The following is a 22652-nucleotide window of genomic DNA, read 5'->3' as shown; positions in this document are numbered from 1 at the left end:
AATAAAAATAAAAATTTTCGGATAATGAAAAAGCAACACTGCAAGTAGTACTTGCATAATTAGACTGTCTTTGTAGGCATGTACAAATCTAAATTCCTGGAGCCAAGTACTAGCATTTCTATAGATAATGGATCGCAGTTGGGGTGATGTTTCTTATTGTTTGCTTTTTATTTTAAGTGGTGGTTGAGGAGATTTCCCCCTTCCATGTAAAGCACTATGAGTACCTAGAAAGCGCTATATAAGTGTAACAAATTATTAAAGATTGTTTAATTTAAAAGCTGAATGGTAGATACCTAATTTGGTTATATTATACTCCATATTTGTTTGGTAAGAACCTGGGGTGAAAAACTAGTTCAGTAACACCTGTGGTGGTCCTGTTCTAACAGCTGCTGCTATCAATTTAAAAAATGGTAAGATGGTGCCACCGAGTGTCTGTTCAAATAACCCAGCTGAAATTCTAACGTAACTTTAAACAAATGTTTATGAATTGCGCACCTTCTTTATTAGCCTATTATTTGTTGTTGGTCAGCAATTATTACTAACTGAAGTAAAAAAAATTATATATTTTTATGGAAACATGCTCATGGAAGACCAGTCAATTAATTTTAATTGGGCTTTCCTGGTGAACGTAAAAAAAAAAAAAACTTAAGTCATGGAAATTACTATGTTTTTTCATGCCTATATTTAATCGGCTACAGTGTTTGTGTAGAGAAAAATGCTTGCAAACAAGTAGAATGTCTTTTTAGTGTCTTATTCTAGACATTTGTGCACTATAAATCGTTAAAATATTTTATTCCAAATTGTTATTTCACATATGGACATCGCATTAGGCCTATATACAATTATTTCTAAAAATAAATCCTTGCCTATAGTAACAACACCGAAAGGTCATGGAAATGAAGGCTCGTCCAAACGCGGCATCCTTAAACAGCTGATAAATGAAAAACAGTTATAGCATCACTTTACAATACGTTTAAATTCCATAGCATTACTTAAAGGTATAGCGGAGGATCTTTCCAAATTTTAGATAAGACCCGCCCTCTCCACTTTTTGAAAAGTTTGATTGATTCACCAGAATGATTGACAAATAGGAGGACCAATAGTTTAGACTACCCACCAGGAAGTAAAACATCCTCCGCTATACCTTTAATGAGGTATTATGAATTTATTCACTGCATTTATTAATCTAGGTCAATTTATTATTCATATAAATATAATTTATAATGGTAATATATAATTTATTTATAATTCATTCATATTCCTTAATTATTCATAATATAGGCTATGTTAATTTTCAACTTAAAATGTAATAGTATAAATGAAATTAACACAATGAATTTAAACCAAGATTAATATGCTGTAAAAGTATTTATTACATGATACCGGTATATTAACTAATGTAGACAAATTGGACCTCATAAGTGTTGCCACCATTAAAATATGGAAAGGCTATCCGCTGAGTAAGCTATAGCAGAAAGCTCATTTGGGACGTTACTTTTGTTTCATCCTGAAAAACCTAGTCCTTATTTACTGCTTGCATCAGTCAAATTCATTGATAGGAATGTTGAAAAAATAAATAAATATATCAGGAACAAAAGGAGAAAACAGAAATCAAAAAGTTTCGACGAAATGTTTTAGGGGGAAGAACTGGCTACAGTCGTCAGCGCAGAGCAGTTGACAGCTGCTTCGAGGCCGTCAATGACACAGGAACCATGGCCCAGAGCTGGGGTAACTTTTTCTTCTCTCTACTCGATTACAAGACTGAGAAATTTGTCATCGCTAAAAACAAAAAGATCGGAGTTCTGTTCAGACTCTTCCAGCTGGCGGTGATCGGATATCTGATCGGGTAGGTGTCTTGTGCTTCTCTAAATCTAGACGTTGCGGTGAGCAAGCGGACTCGGTCCGTTTTTTGAAGATTTAATCTTCAAAAGTAAATGTTTTAAAAGGTCGTTACGTGTTTGTTTATGCTCACAATGGTCACTGTATGTTAATTTAATCAAACCGAATATAAGCCGACAGTTAACGCACCACGTCTCGGATGTTATTTATATCAAGTAAGTAGCCTGTAGTATAAGACTGAAACCATTGCACTGTCTCAGCACGTTTTGCATGAAGTGAAAAAGATTTCTATTTTGATTTAGATTCGTAATCACCATTTTCAGTCCATGGATTTATTAGAACCAGACAATAGTTTCTTCACTTCTGCTTCCCAATTCTTTCTCGTGCTTTTTGGGCTTCATACACCATGGAACTGTTGCAAAAGGTGCTGAATGTAAGATGACCTGGATCACATGTGCTGTGGCCAAATGCTACACACAAAAGCACCAGTCCGCTTAACACCATTTAAAGCTGCTTTATTCTTGTCCTTTACAAAAAAGAACTATTATAAAACTTAAAGGAATGCGGTTATTATGTCCTTCATGGTGTCTTGGCCATACATGTGACTTGTAGCATTACTCTATGTATCACACAATAAACACAATAAAATAACCATTAAAATGACTTTTTATATTTCTTACAATGTAAATTGTAATTATACTTACTGTTGTTTATTTTCTTTTATTGGTGTGTCCTCTTAAAGGTGGGTTTTTATTTGGAAGAAAGGATATCAGGAGACTGAGGAAGCCATCCAGAGTTCTGTGATCACCAAACTCAAGGGTGTAGATTTCACCAACAGCTCTCAGCTTGGTCTGCAGCTATGGGGTGCAGAGGACTATGTCATCCCTCCACAAGTAATTACACTTCTCACCTGTATATTTGCTTTGAAAGAAATGTATAGTACCTATTTGTAAACCATATGTACTCTGTAATAGACTTTCTCAAAAACAACCTCTATTTTATCTGTTAGATTATGGAGATAACTATAGATAATGACATACATATTGTTTGCTAAGAATTAAAACAATAAACATTCATTGTGTTTATAATGTTACATAATGGAAAATCTATTTTCATCTACATGTCCTCTAAATGAGTAGCTGGGTTTTTTGGGGGGTCAAAATTGTGTTTAAATTCATGCAGAACAGTTGAATCTTACAGCTGAGAGACTGATGGAGGAGTATTTATTTATCTATTTAGTCTTTAATATTTTTCACCATTTGTATTAAAGTTTAGAATTAATCAAACCAAAGCCTTCTATTCCAATTCAGTCCCCTAATGCTTTTGCAAAACTGTGTTTGCAGAAAAGTGTTATGCCTTCATTATGTTCATTAATGGCATTGAAGCTTTGAAGACAAAAGATGCTGTGTAAGATGAGCTGGATCAAATATGCCACAGGCTGCTTTTGGGGAGTCTAGTTTTTATTTAAAGCTTTTGCCTTGGAAGCTCATTCCCTTGGGCTTTTATTAGATGCAAGATTTTTTTCTCTCCTTTTATCAGATAAGGAATTAATTTACTAAAACCTTAAATTGTGAAGCTTGTTGGTTCAGAGTTGAAGAGTTGAAGCGAGAGTATCACATTCCATTAATTTGCAGTAGAAAATGTTTTATGTAAGAATATGTCATCAATTATTTTAACAGGGGGACAGGGTCTTCTTTATTGTGACAAATTACCTAGTGACACCAAACCAAAGACTGGGTTTCTGCCCTGAGGTAAGAGACAGGTTGTTTTTTTGTTTTATTAGTTTTAATTAGAGAGCTGTATTCATATAGAAGTTAGAGGATTTTTTGATATCTGTTCTGTACATTTTAAAACCACTGAGTTTGTTGTATGTGTTCACTTCATTCTACTTATTTCAGAGCCCTAAAGTGCCAGATGGTTTTTGTAATAATAACAGTGAATGTGTGGAAGGGGAAACTGTTATAGCAGGCCATGGTAAGCACAAAACCTGCATGAAATACCAAGCATTTTGTTCCCTTATGACTGTACTCCTGAATTTACATAAAAGGAAGACCTTTGTGAAAGTGCAAGATTCTTGTTCAGAAAAAAAGGATGTTACATTGTTTTATACTATGACCCACTAGTATGTTTAAAATTCCGAGCCTTAAAGGGACTACATTTTACTGTTGTTTATTCAGGAGTGAAGACAGGCCGCTGTCTAAACGACACAGGAACCTGTGAAATTCAAGGATGGTGCCCTGTTGAGCATGGCCGCACACCAACGTAAGAGAACAGTGCTTTGTACCAGTTGCAGTTTTTGCAATATGATTCCCCATTCATGCCTGTATGAAACTATTTTTAAAAATAAAATAAAAACATATTATTGTCGTACCTGTAATGTGCCAAATGTTGCAACAGGGAGCCCATGCTGGCAAAGGCAGAAAACTTCACAGTCTTTGTAAAGAACTTCATCAAGTTTCCAAAATTTGCCTTCTCCAAGTAAGTGAAGCCTAGAGCCATCATGTCAGTGTTTATTTTTGTATTAAAGCCAATAGAATCAATTTTCTCACTTTTCAGAAACTAAATTAGTATGCTCAGACAGAAATGCCACTAATTGCCAAAGCATTTAGTAATCTAACAAGAGATTGGAACTTCAGTGTAATGCACTCATAGTTGTATTGTGTGCATGCCACATGTGCTGTTGACAGAACTGAACTAACATCCAGTAGTCGTTTTTAAAGCTTTTCAACTTACTCTAGGTTTTCTACCGATTCATGTTTTGCATGTTATTTCCTTTGCAAAGCACCATCAGAGTTTTAGGTTGAGCGACATAAAATCCCCCAAACAGGATACTGTTGCTAAATCCCTTTCTCGTAAAATATGTAGATTAAATCTATCATGAACCTAGTATCATAACCTCGTAAACCTATTTGTTTGGACTGTTTTCATGCTGCAGTTGAACAGGATTGATTCTCTGTCAGCACAGGATGTTCTGTTGTCATTTCAAACTCATGCTGAATAAGAAAGTTCATGGTTCACTCAGTGTAGGATCATTTCTGTGGCTCAAAAGCAAAGTGTCATCTGGCAAGCAGTTATTTAAAGAGCCCATACAATCCTGAACACATGAACTAATCCAAACTGAGCACTACCGTATTGCCGTTCCGCCTTGTTTTTTTCTTTTGACCAGAAATAGAGTAATTCCTCACTGGGTCGTTACAAAGCCACATACTGAAAAACAGAGAAAACAAGCAAAACCAAATGCTTTATAAAAAAGTTTGTAGCTGTGTGAAAGAGTAGACCTGCTTGCACACAGTAAAGTGTTATGTTTGGATACTGATGGCACAGCACGACACAGCACAAGCTGCTCTGAATGTCTGAGGCTTACTCATCTCTATTTATACCAACACAGCGTGTGTGGTGCATACACTGAGACTTACTGTCTTTCTTGATATTCTGTGCTCAGCCCATTTCAGTGACAGGCTGACACAGTTGTTCATCTGTCCTTACATATGATCGATATGATGATGCTGCATGATCTTCACAATGTCATCATATATATTAAATAATGTTTCGCCCCTTTTTCCTTTTCTCTCTTCTCAAGATCGAACGTCCTGCCTACCACCAACAGCACATACCTCAAGACATGCAGATATGACAAGGACCATCATCCCTATTGTCCCATCTTTCTTGTGGGAGATGTGATTAACTGGAGTGGATACAATTTCCAGAACTTGGCAACAAAGGCAAGTGCTTCAAACGACATGACAAGTTAAAACAAGCAAGTCTTCAACATTGTAAACACATGGTTGATGTTCAAGCAGCAGTTCAGTGTATAAGCAAATAGAGATCATATCCTAACTTGTCCACATTGAGACTAGCTTCTTTTTTAGTGTATGATTTTGGGATTTTTGTAAAAGCTACTCGTACCAATAATATCAAGAGGTTGATCCAGGCACCCCAAAAAGTATTTGGACACTTAAGCCACACTTAAATATGTTTGAACATCTTCTCCCGGCTTCACAGACAAGGCTTCGGCCTAGTCTCGGACTAAAAAGCATGTTTGAGCTGTTTTAACTGAAAGCAAAGTGCACTGATATATCTTAAGATATATCAGTGCCATTGTTTTGTCTCAAGATTTTTTTCTAAGGCACGTTTATAAAAGCTACTTAAATGTCCTAAAATAATGAATGGCCTAATCCTGGCTTTATCTAAGCCCTGTCTGTGAAACCAGGCAGTCATGTGTCTGCTATGTAATTCAAATATAACAAAATATCACAAGCAAAACAGTGACCTGTGATAGTGTTAGAAGCATCATTTAAAATGGGTTGAAATTATAAACAGTTTGCACTGTATGCCATCATTTTCCAGCAAAAGTGTCATCTGGCAATTTATGGATTAAGCATATTTAATTTTTATATGCAAAATAAATAAATAAATAAAATAAAACTTTGACTGGAACAGTTAACTCCCCAAACTGCAAAAGAATATCATGATGCACCATATTTGGCACAAAGTGTAATTTTAATAAGATGATAATGTTATTGTTACACAGGGTGGTTCAATTGCAGTAGGAATCGAGTGGAATTGTGATTTGGATAAAGATGAATCTCAGTGTAACCCTGCATATAGCTTCACACGCTTGGATTCCTCGGACAAGTCACAGCCCTCAGTCACCTCTGGTTACAACTTTAGGTATAGCTCTGATTTATTGATTTTGCTAAGTTTTCTATAATCACAATGTTCACCACCTTTACTTTTCTTTCAAAGCATTTTGATGGTGAGCACTGTATCATTACATTGGCTGACATGTTTCTCTCATTTTCAAGATTTGCTCGATACTACAGTGATGCAGCAGGTCAAACCTATCGGAATCTATTTAAAGTGTTTGGCATTCGCATTGATATATTAGTGAATGGAAAGGTAAGAGATAATCAAAATGATTACAGGTTCCTGTTGTTGAGGTCATGGTGAAATAGTAAAAATATGGTATTTACTTTGCCAGCTTATTTGTTTCCTAGGCTGGGAAATTCAGTATCATTCCTACAGTGATCAATATTGGCTCTGGACTTGCTTTAATGGGTGCTGTGAGTATATAAGCCAGTTCCCCGACAGTGTCACTAATGGTTGATATATAAAATATGTTTCTCAGACTCTTGTGTGATCGGTGCTCATCTCATTCCACAGGGGGTTTTTGTCTGTGACATGATTCTGCTCTACATGATGAGCAAAAGCTCCTTCTACAGAGAGACCAAATTCGAGGCAATCACAAAGTAAGATTATACTCGTGATTTCATATAATGTACTAATGTGTCTCGTGCTTTTTAAACAGTTTAACTGCAGTGGATTTGTTATTATTTACGTATGGTTTCCATTCATACTATTTGCACCTCTAGAAAACAATCTGGAAAGCACAGAGAGAGAAAGCATGTAAGACACCACGGTCATCGTCGACAAGATGGGCGACACAAGAGGGAGGAGAAACAGGAAATAGAGATGCAGCCATTGACATCAGTGTCATCTCAGCCCAATAACAACCCAGAGAAACAGATCCAGCCCACAAGCTCAGCGCTCAAAACCCACAGTCCCGAGAGAAAGCCACAGGCTACAGTGTCATTCAGGACAGAAAAACAGACCATTTCTCCTGTTTCAACTTTGAGAACACCACGCAACCAGTAGAGGATTTTTCTGACGCTGAATCCCATTGGACTTACTGTGGATGTGTGAAGGGAGTTGTTATAACGGGTCTGTGCTCTGTCATACCAAAGATGAATAGTGGCAGTGTTGTTTATGCTCTCCTACACTCTTAAAATTGTTCTAAACAGTACCAAATTTGGGTTCTTCAGACAGAACAGAGCTGGTCACAAATACATCTGTTAAACTAAAAAGAGAAAAAGACAAGATTGGTAGGAAAACAGTTACAAATTAAGTTAAAATGTATAGACATTTTAAGAAAGAAATCATTTACCTGTTGAGAGTATGTTGACAGTCTATGTAATTGAATGGCTGAGCTCCAGAAAACCAGTAATAAGGAGGCTTTGACAGTTACAGATTTGAAAAACAAAAAGGCGGGAATAAAGAACCCTAAACTCTAACATAAAGAACCATTTCAGCAAGGTGTTCTTCATGATGATACAGTTCTAAATAGAACTGTTACTACGTGTAAGGAACCATCTTTTTTAGAGTGTAGCGTTTTAAAATGCCAATGGATGTTTTTGTTACAAAACTGTCAAACCAAAGTTGAATAAACAGTAAAATATTTGAAGAACAATGCTTAGGTCACTGGGTTGCTTTCATTTTGAAAGAAGGGAGTTGCTTTCAAAAAAGAAGATCTGAACTACTGTTCTTTTTTGTAACTAAATTAATAGTTGTATTCAGCAAGGATTCATTAAACTGATCAAATGTGACAGTAAATACATTTATAATGTAACAGAAGATTCTATTTTAAATAAATACTTTTTTGAAGGAACCCTGAAAAAAAAAATGCATCACGGTTTTTACAAAAATATCAAGCACAGCTGTTTTCAACATTGATAATAAGAAATGTTTCTTGAACAGCAAATCTTAGAATTATTTCTGAAGGATCATGTGACACTGAAAATTCAGCTTTTCCATCACAGAAATACATTTTTAAATATATTAAAATGGTTTATTAAATAAAATAAAAGTTACTTTAAATTGTACAATTTCACAATATAATTTTTTGTACTGTATTTTAGATCAAAGAAATGTATGCTTGGTGAGCATGAGAGACTTCTTTTAAAAAACACAAATTAATCTTATCAATCCCAAACTTTTGCATGGTAGTGTGAATATCTGGATGCTTGCAATAATGTATACATTGTCTACATATGGATTATACTAGTACTGCGATTGGCACAAAAAGTATTTTAAAAGTGGAGTTTATGCACTGAGGACACCCCGATATATGATTGCACCTATTCATTCTGAATAAACAAACAGGTTTTTTTCTCTCGCTCTCAAAAATGACAAAATATTTAATTCAAACTACACTACAGTAATTTAAGTGTTATAATAAAAAAATAATAAAAAAAAAACCATGAGTAATCCAGAACAAAAAAAACGCATTGAAAAAAACTGTACACTGCTAGTCATAATTGGCACACTATCCACACACAGGCTACACAATATTTAATGTTTCAGTGATAAAGAACAAATAAGAAAACATATTAAATGCTGGTTCATATTTATAATGCACTTCAAGTAACCACACAGTTTAATCCATGAGGTTAATGATTTAATTTTCTCAAAACATTTGAAATAAAATTAGGTGATTTATACAGTTTAAAGTTGGTATTGTGTTTTACATAGTTCTGATTGATGCCTGGAGTTCACAGAGTTTTGCACATCATATATAGAAAGCAAGCTGAAAACAAATTAGTCTCCCTGTTGGACAACACTAGATCCAAACCCAACCCTGTCCTGGAACAAGTGTTAGGAAAATATTAAATTACAAGAGGAAAGAAAGACAACACACAATTTTTAAATATCTAAAGTTCAGTGCAATTAGTACTGAGATTTTTTTATTTGAATGGCTAAACGTAAGTATGGTCACGGACAAGATCTGTGGTACATCAATCAGCACTCTCTACCCTGAGACAGCATCTCTATCATGTTACTGTTCTACATCTACACGGCTGCTGTACTGTCCGAGTCCCTTTAGTACACATGCACCATTCCGTAGAGGAAAGTCCAGAACAACACGTAAGTAAAGAGGCCGCCCACGAGGCCTCCTGTAAAAAGCAGACGTCGAGATTTGAAGCACTTGTTCCATCGTCGACCGGCTTTGAGAATCAGGAGCAAAGACAGCAGGAAAGAGGCAAGGAAATAAAAGACGAAGCCGTAAAGTCCAGTTAGCCCGAGGATGCCCGCTGTCGCCCCGGACAGAGCAGACACGGACGTGCGGCAGTAGTCGAGCACCGCGTTGTTTCCTCTGACGGCCACCTCACTGATGAACTGCGGTCCCTCGCGTTTGGCTGCTACTGTGGCCATGTTGTGATGCTAAAAACACGCTGAGAGGAGACAGGAGAAAAGCGAAAGACAGATGACCACATAAAGCCGACTGAGAGATCATACATTCACGTGAAATCCCCTCCTCCACTTACCGTTAGGGTCAAGATATTGATAAACACAAATGAAGCGTCAGCCTCCGTGATTCAAGAAAGCATAATTTACATTAAACCCTCGAACCTCATAAGATATTTGTTTAAGACTATATTTTAACTACGACTGTATTCAAAAAATGGTTTGGTAAATTCTGGATAAAACAGAGCGTGTGTCATTCTCGGTCAGCCATTTTCTCGCTAAGCACCATGGGACTTTTAATACAAATCTAATTCTAATTTTGTTTAATCTTCATGCCCAACTTGTACTTCATTTCAAACAATAATATTTCTAGTAATACACGTTTGTGTATTATTAAACTCTGAACAACATTACGGTTTAAATATATGCCTATTTCATTTACCTTACCTTTCACCCACTCTACGGGATCCGCGAAGGTTCAAAAATGGTGATGGGATGTAAGAATCATTTGCGAGATTCGGTTCTTTCGAACTCGATTTGACACTCAAGAAAAATACATAAACGTATTAATAACTTATGGGTGTTTATGAATACGACATATTCAAAAGAGACGGTTCTCGGTCAATAAGAGCTGGTCGCGAACTGAACAAATTATTCAATCCGATTCTTAAATGAATCATCCAGAACAGTTTTTTTTTAACCGGTTCAACAAATTCAATCTAAAGATTCGAAACAAGTGCGATTCGTTCATCAATCGGACATCGCTAGATCGGGTCATCGACAACAACCTGTCTATGACAACAACATAGTACAATTCAGAGCAGTTTATCTTCGTGTGCAATGACACATACTGCACATTTTCCTCTGACTGCACAAAAGTAGTGATTTCTTTAGAGATCATGGCGACGTTACAGAGTTGTTCTGGTGACTTTGTTCTCGGCATGGATCTGGGCACCACATCAGTTAAAGTCGTGCTGCTGGAGGCGCAGTCCAACAGAGTGACAGACAGTAGAAGTTTCCCTACAAACTCTGATATCAGCTGCACCACAGACACACATGTAGGTAACAGATAGGCTATTTGATTAAAGACTATAGAGAGAAATTAACCTCAAGAAGTATTGTGGGAAAACACATGGTACAGTGTACCATGTATATGTGGTACTTATGTTATACTGAGAGTGTTTTAGCTATATTTTATTACTCTTTACACACTATTTATATTGACTTATTTATTATTTTATTTTATTTGATCTATTTATTGACATTTATATATTTATTGACATCCATTAACTATTTATTGATCTATATTCTGTAATAATAAAACAATATCGTTTTTATATTTACCTATACTTACCTGTAGTGTGAAATCCTTTAACATTGGCATCCTACATCTATCCTGCTACAGAAGAGAAAATTAAAACTCAGCATATAACTTCTATTAATACCAGAAGTGGGTAATAATTATTACCAGAACCTGGTGCTCCACCCTAGCAGAACTTAGGAGGGGTAAATCCTAAGAGAGGACGCTACATACATACATACATATAGAGTGAGAGAGAGAGGGGGGTTTGTTTAATGTGCTTTATTTATTGTTGTTGTTGTTGTTGTAATAGGCCAAAGAGCAGGATCCTGCACTAATAATTGCCGCTCTGGACCAATGCATGGACGCTTTACCCAAAGACAAGCTGAAAAAAGTCAAGTGCATTGGAGTATGTGGACAAATGCATGGCATTGTGTTGTGGAAATCTAAATCAGGTTAAACACTGAACACATCATTGAACAACTATTAAAAGCATGTTTAATGCTTCTGGCATTGTGGTTTGGAACTGTGGTGAAGGCACTCATGATCATTCATAAATCCTAAATTAAATGGTATCAATACTTGTACTGTCATCCATCTCCATTAGGCTGTGAATGGCTGAGTAAAGATGAAATCATTAAATTCATTCCCAAAGACGTCAGTCAGCTGATCACCTGGCAGGATGGGCGCTGCAGCGCTGACTTCTTGTCTTCCATACCTAAACCAGACTCCCACCTGAGTGTGGCCACTGGCTTTGGTTGTGCCACCATTTTCTGGTATATGAAACACAGGTAGAATCACACTCAAGATTTCAGACTAAATTATTTCAGCAAAAATACAATTGTTCCGCACTGAATTTGTTTTTAATGATATGTCATTGATTCAGGCCGGAGTTCCTGTCAGACTTCAGTGATGCAGGCACCATCCAAGACTATGTGGTTTCCATCCTGGGAGGTCTTGACAAATGTGTCATGACTGGACAAAATGCTGCCAGCTGGGGTTACTTTAACACAACCACCAACCAATGGAACACACAAATGTGAGTCAAGTCCGATATTATATTTAGAGGTGGCCTTTGCAATTCAGAGACCTGTTTCAAAGAAACAGTTTGAGGCCTCCCCACACCCCCCACCCCTGTGAGAAAAATAGACTGTTGAAACAACGTTATCTCATATTTCACTCTTAATAATATATTTTTTAAACGCAATCCATATACCACTATCTAGGCATTGTATCTTTTTGATGAGAAGAAATATTATTACAATCACGACTGAAAACAAAAACAGCATTCAATCATTGTCACTCTCTCCACTCAGATACCATGGACAGCGTAATGACCAGACATTGAGAGCAAAGAAAGAAAAATTGGAGAACAGGGATTAAGGCCTAGACAAGGGGTTTAATAGAAATAAGTAATACAATACGAATATGAATAGTCTACATCAAGAGGAAATATTTTACACTTACTTCGATTGTGACGTTTAGAACTTGGCTTTCTGATAACGGAGTGCTGCAATAGCTCTAACAAGTTTAGCCTTATCCAGCAATCTCATAACAAACATTATGTTCAAATGACATCTGGGCAAGTACGGACAGTCTTTCTTGCAGCAGGGTGGACTCCTTTTTTCAGTAAGTGTCAGCAAATCATTGTCTTAACGAGTGAGTCATTGAATCATTCAAACGATTCATTAAAAAAAATGTCTGATTCATTCAGTGACAAAGCATGCTGTGTTCGAAATCACCCCCTATACCCTCATTCACTATTCCCTACATTACTCGACTAATATAGTCCACTTGAAGGAGTAAATGAAAATGAGTGAGTGAATTTGGACACTGAGTGTGCTGCCGCTTTTACATAGTTTGTGCTTGCTGTTTAATAATCATTTGAAACTTAGCAAACTGGAAGCTCCTGTAGTAAAGAAAATATTTATCTAGCATGGATGAATCTTAATTAAACAATTTAATAACCAATTAAAAAGGAATTTATTCCTGTTTGATATTACACTACCCACATTAGACCAGCGGATTGGAAAATGGATGGATGGATGATGCAGCTGCGGGCACCATCTTCTGTTGAGACGCGGGAATTCATTTAGCATGACCCTCAAAGTGCATTATGGGTAGTCTCTGGCTGTTATACTTACATCGGTTGTACACTCGTTTTTGTGGTGCATTGTGGGATTGAATGAGTGCACTCAATAACATCCACTATGGTTTCGGACACCACTACAAATGTCTGTTCCCTAAAACAGTGCCCTATTTAATAGGGATGATTTCGGACACAGCTGCAGTCTTTATGAGTTGAGTCATTCATTATATTATTATTAGACCGATTCAATTAAAGACGTGGATTTATACAGTAATGAAACATCAATGTTGCTTAGAAACGTGCCATGTCTCTACTTTCTCGTTTATTTAACTGCTGTATAAAATAAATATCACATTTGCAATAATGGGGAAAACAGCACTCTTGCTTGTGTGTGATGTTGCTTAACTATTCTGTTATAAATATTCAAAACAAGAACTTATATAGGGACATTTTCCCCCATATGTTGAATTTTTGGGGCATATAAATTGTTTTTTTGTATGACATTTTTGCCCTGAGCCCCCATTAATTTCCACACCTTGTGTGTGAGGTGTGATATTGGGGGGTAGGGCTCTTTTCGAGCACAAGCGGAAGCCCCTTCTGTTGCGAGTCCCGTTTCAAGTGAAACGTCTCGGTTACATACAGTATGGTAACCCTCGTTCCCTGAGGGAGGGAATGGAGATGTACAGTACTGTGCAAAAGTCTTAGGCATGTTTCTTCAAGCATCTTGGAGACGTTCCCGCAGTTCTTCTGGATTTAGTCTGTCTCAGTTTTTTCTGTTTCTTCATGTAATCACAGACGGACTCGATGATGGTGAGATCAGATCATACCGGCTGTTGTCAGACTCCTTGTGCATACAGAAATCTCACTGGATTATTACAATTAATGGCAAAAAGAATGTTTGGAAATGTAAACTGATATTTCCTACTGACACACTACAGCAAAAGATATAAATAATTTACTTAAAACCATTTTACATACCTAAGACTTTTGCACAGTACTGTACGTCGTGACCAACTTATAGGAATCTCGCTAGAGAGGCCAATCTACTTCGAGTGAAACTAAAACGAGCCAATACACATTGGCATGCAATCATTTGCATCAGCTGTAGGTGCGATTGCTTTTCAGTTTTTTGCTGAGGAGCCAAGCGTGATAAGCTGGTCGCCCCGGCGGGCAGCAGCAGATGTGGCGACGGGACGTACGAGACGTTCCCTTATCGGTCGGTCACTTCTACGTACGTTGTGACCGACTGATAGGAATCCCTACCAAAGCGCCACAGCTGCTGCACCCCATCCAGCGCCCTGTGCAAGCCTCTACCCCTTCTTGCCTGGAAGGACGATAGGAGAGGGCTTACACAAGAGTCTATCTGTCACTGTTGTTCTGTGATAACCCATACAGTGAGATTATTGGATAACACTGGGAAAGCGTGCCCTTTCTATGGGAGGGGAACGCTGCGGAAGCCACATTCTTCGAGGGAGTTATGTGGAAAAATACATATGGACTAGCCTGAAGGTTGTACACCCATATGAATATTGGGTGACTTAGCCCAAGGGAAAGACACAGGGCTCCGATTAGGAGCAGCCGTGGAGGACACACATATGGGATCCCCGTAGGGTCACACATATGGAACTCAGCCTGAACCCGGTTCTCATGGTGGTTCTCCACCATGTCCGGGCTGAGGGTGTTGGAGGACTCAGAGGTTTTTCACTCTGGAGAATAAGGAGCACAGTAGGCTGCAGCAAGCCGACAGAGCCGAGCCTCTCAGTGCTTCTACCCGTTTAGGGTGAGAACATGGGAGGAGACCGGCTCTACACATAGGCTATCCGATTGTTAAGTCTGATATCACGCGTGACGTTTAGCCTTTTCCGGGTCCAAGCGCTCCGCTCGTCCAGAAATAACAATGGCGGAACCTATACATTTATTTACGATCACGTCCTTCTTAGTGAGGCACCCCTGGCGGTCAAAAAGGGTTTAAATTCCTTTAACACCAACAGAGTGGTTAGTGTAGCTCATCACTCAGGTGGCATAATTAAGGGTAGAGTCCAGGCATCAATGAAAAAGAAGATTTACTGAGAACCAGCGCGCGCCACCCCGAGATACCAATCATCCAGCCTCGAGGGCTCGGGACACGGTGGAGGGTTTCACACAAGCCCGATCCTGTTGGCGGCCCGGGAAAGCATGGCCATCTTCTCCGGGTCCGTCTGCGGTTCCTAGGGGGTTGGTTCCCCGAAGGAAGCGCGCTCACCGTGATCCTCAGGTCTCCCGTGTCAGAGCCCGAAGCAACCCTCTGAGGAGGGTTAGATCAAGGCGCAGGCACCGGGACTCCGCCCCTTTGCAGGAACGAGAGTCTCGGCCCTAGCTCCTAGATGGTCATCTTCCCACAATGGGTACATGACTCATCCATGAAGGCTGCCTCAGTGTGTTCGAAGCCCAGACACACGAGCCAGCGATCGTGACCATCCCGCGATCCCAGGTAACGACCGCATCCAGAAACACACAGATAGAGCGTCATCTTTTTTTTTTTTTTTAAGATGCACTCTGCTCAAGGCAAAACAAAAAAGAGAGAAGAGATAGAAAAAGAAGGCCGTTCGCGCTGCTTTGCCGTGCTGTGCACGCCTGCACCAAAGTGGAGAAGTCAGAGAAAAAAGCTGGCTCGAAGTTTCACAATCTCCTGGGAGTTTGTAAAGAGCATCGAAGTGCTTGGCTCTGAAGCAAAAAGCTGACATGCATTTACACCTGCTGCTCATTATATACCCGCGCTGCAAGGCTGAATAGCTGATGCAAATGATTGCATGCCAATGTGTATTGGCTCGTTTTAGTTTCACTCAAAGTAGATTGGCCTCTCTAGCGAGATTCCTATCAGTCGGTCACAACGTACGTGGAAGTGACCGACCGATAACGGAACTGACTCTAACTAATCATTGATGTTTAATATTACAGTTACTCTGTGTTGAACTGAATGCCTGTGTTTGGATGATTCTCTGCAACACCATGAATTGACTGTGTTTATATATTATCCTCCAGTCTGAAGGATGCGGGTTTCCCTGTGCACCTCTTGCCTGTGGTAGTGGAGTCAGGAGCTGTGGCTGGTTACACTTCCTCTGAGTGGTACGGCATCCCTGCTCACACACCGGTCGGGGCGGCGCTGGGAGACTTCCAATGTAGTGTGTACTCCTGCATGACTGACAAAGGAGATGCAGGTGCAGTGTTGATTAGATGCCTCTTTTTTTTAGATTTTTAAAAATTCATTGACTTGGTCTGTAAATGACCTACAGTCATGACCTACAGACTATTGTAGTTTTATCACCTACATACAGTACATACTCAATCTGAGGTCAGTTTATGTGTTTACTAGTTCAGCCTCCAGGTGGAGATGTTATGCGACTGCAATGAGCACATGTAAACATGGCAGATTTTGTACTCAGATTTCAGCGTCCTCTCTCAAGGGCATAGGCATGAGAGATATTATGTGTTTTATGGGTTCTTGTAAATTTGATATTTCTGCGCAGCAGCTCAAGCTTATGCTAAAAAGAGGACTGTATAGTATGTTTAATACTTAAACATGATTTGCTCGGCCATAAATATGTTTACACATTTTTGTTAAAACCAAAAAATGTGCTAAAGATTTTATCTACCTGCCATAGATGGTTTTGATTTAATATCTGTCAGCACATGATAGAAAGGATTACTTTTATTTGGCAGTGGGGAAATTATGCTGAATGTGCTGTACATGATATTAGCAACACAAATGCTTTTAGCTATATGATCTCCTGAGGCATTTTTTCCTTTTTTTTGCAAAAATTAATATGATTTTGTAGTTTGCACAAAACTGTGTAGCAGCTAAACCAGCATGTGTGTGGGCTTGAGTACTTTATACTGCATCCACATCAGTGTTGTGGACTGTAGCATTTTTACTTATACACTAACGTTCCAAAATATGGGGTCATTAAGAATTTTTTGGAAATAAATTAATGGTCTTATTCCACAAGGATGCATTAAATTGATCCAAAGTGACAGTAAAGATATGTTTTTTTATTTGATAAAATTCACTTATTGTGTACATACATGCATGTTTTTACACTGTACTTATATTTAAAAAAATACCTGCGTGTAATTACAGCTGTTAATTTCTGTATTTACATCTATAATTACACTGTTGACCCTTCCCTTACACCTTAACCCATCCTTAAACCTACCAAAACCACCAAACCTGTGCCTAACCGTACACGTAACCCACCTCAGCAGCAAAAGTGTTTTGCTACGACATGAACCCAATAAGTACATTGTACTTATTTTTTTATGTAAGTACATAGTAGTAAGGACAGCTAATATAAAGTGTGACCAAACACATTTATAATGTTATAAATTATTTGTATTTAAAATAAATTCTATTTTCTAGTTAATGTCTATTCATGAAAGAATCCTGAAGTAAATTTGTGTGCACGAGACTTTCAAAAGTATAAAACAATCTTATAAACCCCACACTTTTTAACTGCTGTGTACACAAGGCAGATACACACAAATTAATTGTGAATTATGTTAAATCACTAGTGTTGAACATGAGCACTTCAGCCCAGCTGACGTTTGGCATGCCTGCAGAGTTCAGCCCTCCCAGTTCTCCAGACACCCTCTGCCCTGTCGCTTATTTCCCATACTTGCACGGCTCCTATCTGGCAGTGGCCGCATCACTAAATGGAGGCAATGTCATGGCCACCTTCGTCAGAATGCTGGACTCATGGATGAAGGAATTTGGTAAATCAACAATTGTTAACCTTTTTGACTTTTGACCAATTGATCTTTTTATATCGTAGACTAATCATTTATTCTTTAAAATAGAGACAACAATAAAATTACTCTTACAAATATAAGTTCTAAAAGGGGGATTTCACAGCAATGCCATTAATCAGTTTTTAAAAGAACCATTTTTTCCCTTAGTGTGAAGAACATTTTAATAATCTAAAGAACCTTTTTCCACTATAAAGAGTTTTTTGTGTAATGGAAAGGTTCCATGGATGTTAACGGTTTTACATTAGATGCCAATAAAGAACCTTTATTTTTGAGAGTGTATTCTTGTTGCATGCTTTTGGTTCTCAGGTGTATTATTCATTGTTTTATCTCATAGCATTGGAAGTAAACGAGTCCAGAATCTACTCCCAGCTGATCCAGTCTGCCTTGGCACAGCCTAATACTGACCTAACCGTTACTCCGACTCTACTAGGAGAGCGGCACGACCCCACCACCAGCGCCAGTGTCTCGCAAATCTCGCCCTCTAACCTCTCTCTGGGTCACATGACTCGAGCTGTGTGCAGGGGCATTATTGAAAACCTGGCCACTATGATGCCCCCTCAGAGCATGCAGGCTGCTGGGGTGAGGTGTATTATTGGCAGTGGCAGCGCTCTGTCATGTAACCCCGTTCTGCAACAGGAAGTGGAGAGAGTGTTTCCATTTCCTGTAGTCTATGGAAAAGATGTGGACTCAGCAGTTGGAGTTGCCATGGTGTTTAATGACCAAACATAAGAAGACACTATGCCTATGACGTTTGTCTCTGAGACACCTGACCTACTATAATGCTCTCTGGTAGGACTTTTTTTTTTTAGTTAAATGTATAAATAATCACATTTTGCAATTAGGTGTATTTAATTTAAAAATGTTTTAATACTGTACATCCATCAGTTTATAATTGTATACTATATCATTCATTTAACTTATTGATTCATTATTTGACTGTCAAGATCTACTGTTTAATTTTTTAAATATTTACACTCATTATACAACTATTGTATACAAAACCATTTGTATTTTTAAAGAATATTTCTGAATTCCATTAAATGACTGAACAGAGCCTTAAAACCACAAAATACTCTTGTTTACAATGTTCAGTGGCATTTCAGATGTTAATAAACAGTTGGATTCTGATGCATAAAATTTCATGCTGTTTTTATTCTAATTATTTTGTTATAATTGAGTTTATGCTGTATATAATAAATATATAGCAAAAATTCCATCCATTCATCTTCTTCCGCTTATCCGGGGCCGGGTCGCGGGGGCAGCAGTCTAAGCAGAGACGCCCAGACTTCCCTCTCCCTAGACACTTCCTCTAGCTCTTCCGGGGGGACACCGAGGCGTTCCCAGGCCAGCCGGGAGACATAGTCTCTCCAGTGTGTCCTAGGTCTTCCCCGGGGTCTCCTCCCAGTGGGACGCGCCTGGAACACCTTCCCGGGAAGGCGTCCAGGAGGCATCCGGAACAAATGCCCGAACCACCTCAGCTGACCCCTCTCGATGTGGAGGAGCAGCGGCTCTACTCTGAGCTCCTCCCGAGTGACCGAGCTTCTCACCCTATCTCGAAGGGATCGTCCAGCCACCCTGCGGAGAAAGCTCATTTCGGCCGCCTGTATCCAGGATCTTGTCCTTTCGGTCATGACCCAAAGCTCATGACCATAGGTGAGAGTAGGAACGTAGATTGACCGGTAAATCGAGAGCTTCGCCTTGCGGCTCAGCTCTTTCTTCAACCACGACAGACCGGTACATTGACCGCATTACTGCAGAAGCTGCACCGATCCGTCTGTCAATCTCCCGTTCCATCCTTCCCTCACTCGTGAACAAAACCCCAAGATACTTAAACTCCTCCACTTGAGGCAGGAACTCTCCACCAACCTGAAGTAGGCAAGCCACCTTTTTCCGACTGAGGACCATGGGCTCGGATTTGGAGGTACTGATTCTCATCCCAGCCGCTTCCCACTCGGCTGCAAACCGTCCCAGTGCATGCTGAAGGTCCTGGTCTGATGGGGCCAACACGACAACATCATCCGCAAAGAGCACAGACGAAATCGTGTTGTCCCCAAACCTGACACCCTCCGGCCCCTGGCTGTTCAAAATTATGAACAGAACCGGCGACAAAGGGCAGCCCTGCCAGAGTCCAACATGCACCGGGAAGAAGTCTTACAGCCGGCAATGCGAACCAAGCTCCTGCTTCGGTCGTACAGGGACCGGACAGCCCTTAGCAAAGGACCCCGGACCCCATACTCTCGGAACACCCTCTACAGGCCGCCACGAGGGACACAGTCGAATGCCTTCTCCAAATCCACAAAGCACATGTGGATTGGTTGGGCAAACTCCCATGAACCCTCCAGCACCCTGTAGAGGGTATAGAGCTGGTCCAGTGTTCCACGGCCTGGACGAAAACCGCACTGTTACTCCTGAATCCGAGGTTCTACTATCGGCCGTATTCTCCTCTCCAGTACCCTGGCATTGACTTTCCCAGGGAGGCTGAGAAGTGTGATCCCTCTGTAGTTGGAACACACCCTCCGGTCCCCCTTCTTAAAAAGAGGGACCACCACCCCGGTCTGCCATCCCAGAGGCACTGTCCCCGACTGCCACTTGATGCTGCAGAGTCGTGTCAGCCAAAACAGCCCCACAACATCCAGAGACTTGAAGTACTCAGGGTGGATCTCATCCACCCCCGTTGCCTTGGCACCGAGGAGTTTCTTGACTACCTCGGTGACTTCAGCTTGGGTGATGGACGAATCCACCTCTGAGCCCTCAGCCTCTGCTTCCTCAATGGAAGACGTGGCGGCAGGATTGAGGAGATCCTCGAAGTATTCCTTCCACCGTCCGACGACATCCCCAGTTGAGGTCAACAGCTGCCCACCTCCACTGTAGACAGCGTTGGTAGGGCACTGCTTCCCTCTCCAGAGGCGCCGGACGGTTTGCCAGAATCTCTTCGAGGCCAGCCGATAGTCCTTCTCCATGGCCTCACCGAACTCCTCCCAGGCCCGAGTTTTTGCCTCCACAACCACCCGGGCTGCAGTTCGCTTGGCCTGCCGGTACCCGTCAGCTGCCTCAGGAGTCCCACAAGCCAACCAGGCCCGATAGGACTCCTTCTTCAGCTTGACGGCATCCTTGACGGTGTCCACCACTGGGTTCGGGGATTGCCGCCTCGACAGGCACCGAAGACCTTACGGCCACAGCTCCGAGTGGCCGCTTCGACAATGGAGGTGGAGAACATGATCCACTCGGACTCAATATCTCCAGCCTCCCTCGGGATCCGGTCGAAGCTCCGCCAGAGGTGGGAGTTGAAGATCTCTCTGACAGGAGACTCGGCCAAACGTTCCCAGCAGACCCTTACAGTACGCTTGGGTCTGCCATGTCTGTCCAGCTTCCTCCCCCGCCATCGGATCCAACCCCCCACCAGGTGGTGATCAGTTGACAGCTCCGCCCCTCTCTTTACCCGAGTGTCCAAGACATATGGCCGCAGGTCAGATGAAACAACCACAAAGTCGATCATCGACCTACGGCCTAGGGTGTCCTGGTGCCACGTGTACTGATGGACACCCTTATGCTTGAACATGGTGTTCGTTATGGACAAACTGTAACTAGCACAGAAGTCCAATAACTGAACACACCGCTCGGGTTCAGATCAGGGGGGCCGTTCCTCCCAATCACGCCCCTCCAGGTGTCACTGTCGTTGCCCACGTGGGCGTTGAAGTCCCCCAGTAGAACGACGGAGTCCCCAGTCGGAGCACTTTCCAGCACCCCTCCCAGAGACTCCAAGAAGGCCGGGTACTCTCCACCGCCGTTTGGCCCGTAGGCACACACGACAGTGAGAGACCTATCCCCGACCCGAAGGCGCAGGGAAACGACCCTCTCGTTCACCGGGGTAAACTCCAACACATGGCGGCTGAGCTGGGGGGCTATAAGCAAACCCACACCAGCCCGCCGCCTCTCACCATGGGCAACTCCAGAATGGTGAAGAGACCATCCTCTCTCAAGGAGTGTGGTTCCAGAGCCCAAGCCGTGCGTAGAGCTGATCCCAACTATCTCTAGTTGGAACCTCTCAACCTCACGTACAATCTCAGGCTCCTTCCCCGCCAGCGAGGTGACGTTCCACGTCCCTAGAGCTAGTTTCCGTGTCCAGGGATCGGGTTGTCGAGGCCCCCGCCTTCAACTGCCACCCGATCCTCTCAGCACTGGCCCCTTACGGTCCCTCCTGTAGGTGGTGAGCATACGAGCCTCAACCCCGGGCCTGGCTCCAGGGTGGGGCCCCGGCTGCGCCATACCGGGCGACGTCACGGTCCTCGATTTAATTTCTAGCAAATAGCAATAGCAAAAATTTATTTTAAAAATAAGATAGAGGGTACATTTTTAACTGTTAATATAAGACAGGATGGGAGGGATTAAACACACTATGGGAAGGTCTAATAAAAAGGATGAGAATTTTGTAAGTAAAAGCCAAACTTTCATTAACGACTTAAATAACTTTTATGGCAGATTTGACAATGTGGACGGTAAGACAGAATGTGATGAGATATGTAAAAATATCCCTGCAGAAACATCAATAGTTATTAATGAAGCTGATGTTATTGCAAGCCTTAGTAAATTGAGGCCAAATAAGACCACTGGCCCAGA

General features: G+C 40.7%; 3 protein-coding genes across 3 annotated transcripts; 2 read left to right on the top strand and 1 right to left on the bottom strand.

Annotated features, from left to right (window-relative positions):
* Positions 1-71: 71 nt before the first annotated feature.
* p2rx5 (purinergic receptor P2X, ligand-gated ion channel, 5) lies at positions 72-8111 on the top strand. The gene is made up of 12 exons (XM_082169271.1): positions 72-1846; positions 2582-2732; positions 3519-3590; positions 3738-3813; positions 4017-4101; positions 4237-4317; positions 5420-5561; positions 6371-6510; positions 6645-6738; positions 6837-6902; positions 7003-7088; positions 7212-8111. Exons 1-12 carry the CDS (start codon positions 1713-1715, stop codon positions 7492-7494), a joined length of 1410 nt encoding a protein of 469 aa, XP_082025397.1. The 5' UTR covers positions 72-1712; the 3' UTR covers positions 7495-8111.
* Positions 8112-8868: 757 nt separating this feature from the next.
* Positions 8869-10139, bottom strand: emc6 (ER membrane protein complex subunit 6). Its single transcript, XM_082169274.1, has 2 exons — positions 9942-10139; positions 8869-9848 (listed from the first exon to the last, which is right to left on the bottom strand). Exon 2 carries the CDS (start codon positions 9826-9828, stop codon positions 9496-9498), a length of 333 nt encoding a protein of 110 aa, XP_082025400.1. The 5' UTR covers positions 9829-9848; positions 9942-10139; the 3' UTR covers positions 8869-9495.
* Positions 10140-10417: 278 nt separating this feature from the next.
* shpk (sedoheptulokinase) lies at positions 10418-19124 on the top strand. The gene is made up of 7 exons (XM_082169273.1): positions 10418-10919; positions 11475-11616; positions 11769-11952; positions 12048-12200; positions 16272-16447; positions 17799-17999; positions 18370-19124. The coding sequence occupies exons 1-7, from the start codon at positions 10761-10763 to the stop codon at positions 18762-18764; spliced, it is 1410 nt and encodes a 469-aa protein (XP_082025399.1). The 5' UTR covers positions 10418-10760; the 3' UTR covers positions 18765-19124.
* The last annotated feature ends 3528 nt before the right edge of the window (positions 19125-22652 follow it).

Source organism: Leuciscus leuciscus (assembly GCF_965113295.1).
Source record: "Leuciscus leuciscus genome assembly, chromosome: 5".
Lineage (NCBI taxonomy): Eukaryota > Metazoa > Chordata > Actinopteri > Cypriniformes > Leuciscidae > Leuciscus > Leuciscus leuciscus.
Note: the sequence above shows the minus strand (reverse complement) of the source record. Positions and strands in the feature narration are given on the sequence as shown.

Coding starts and splice junctions, on each gene's coding strand:
- emc6 (XM_082169274.1), bottom strand. CDS start 9,828: ATGGCCACAGTAGCAGCCAAACGCGAGGGACCGCAGTTCATCAGTGAG.
- p2rx5 (XM_082169271.1), top strand. CDS start 1,713: ATGGCCCAGAGCTGGGGTAACTTTTTCTTCTCTCTACTCGATTACAAG. Junction 2,733..3,518: donor ACTATGTCATCCCTCCACAA/GTAATTACACTT, acceptor TTATTTTAACAG/GGGGACAGGGTCTTCTTTAT. Junction 6,511..6,644: donor ACCTCTGGTTACAACTTTAG/GTATAGCTCTGA, acceptor CTCATTTTCAAG/ATTTGCTCGATACTACAGTG.
- shpk (XM_082169273.1), top strand. CDS start 10,761: ATGGCGACGTTACAGAGTTGTTCTGGTGACTTTGTTCTCGGCATGGAT. Junction 10,920..11,474: donor GCTGCACCACAGACACACAT/GTAGGTAACAGA, acceptor TTGTTGTAATAG/GCCAAAGAGCAGGATCCTGC. Junction 11,617..11,768: donor GTTGTGGAAATCTAAATCAG/GTTAAACACTGA, acceptor CATCTCCATTAG/GCTGTGAATGGCTGAGTAAA.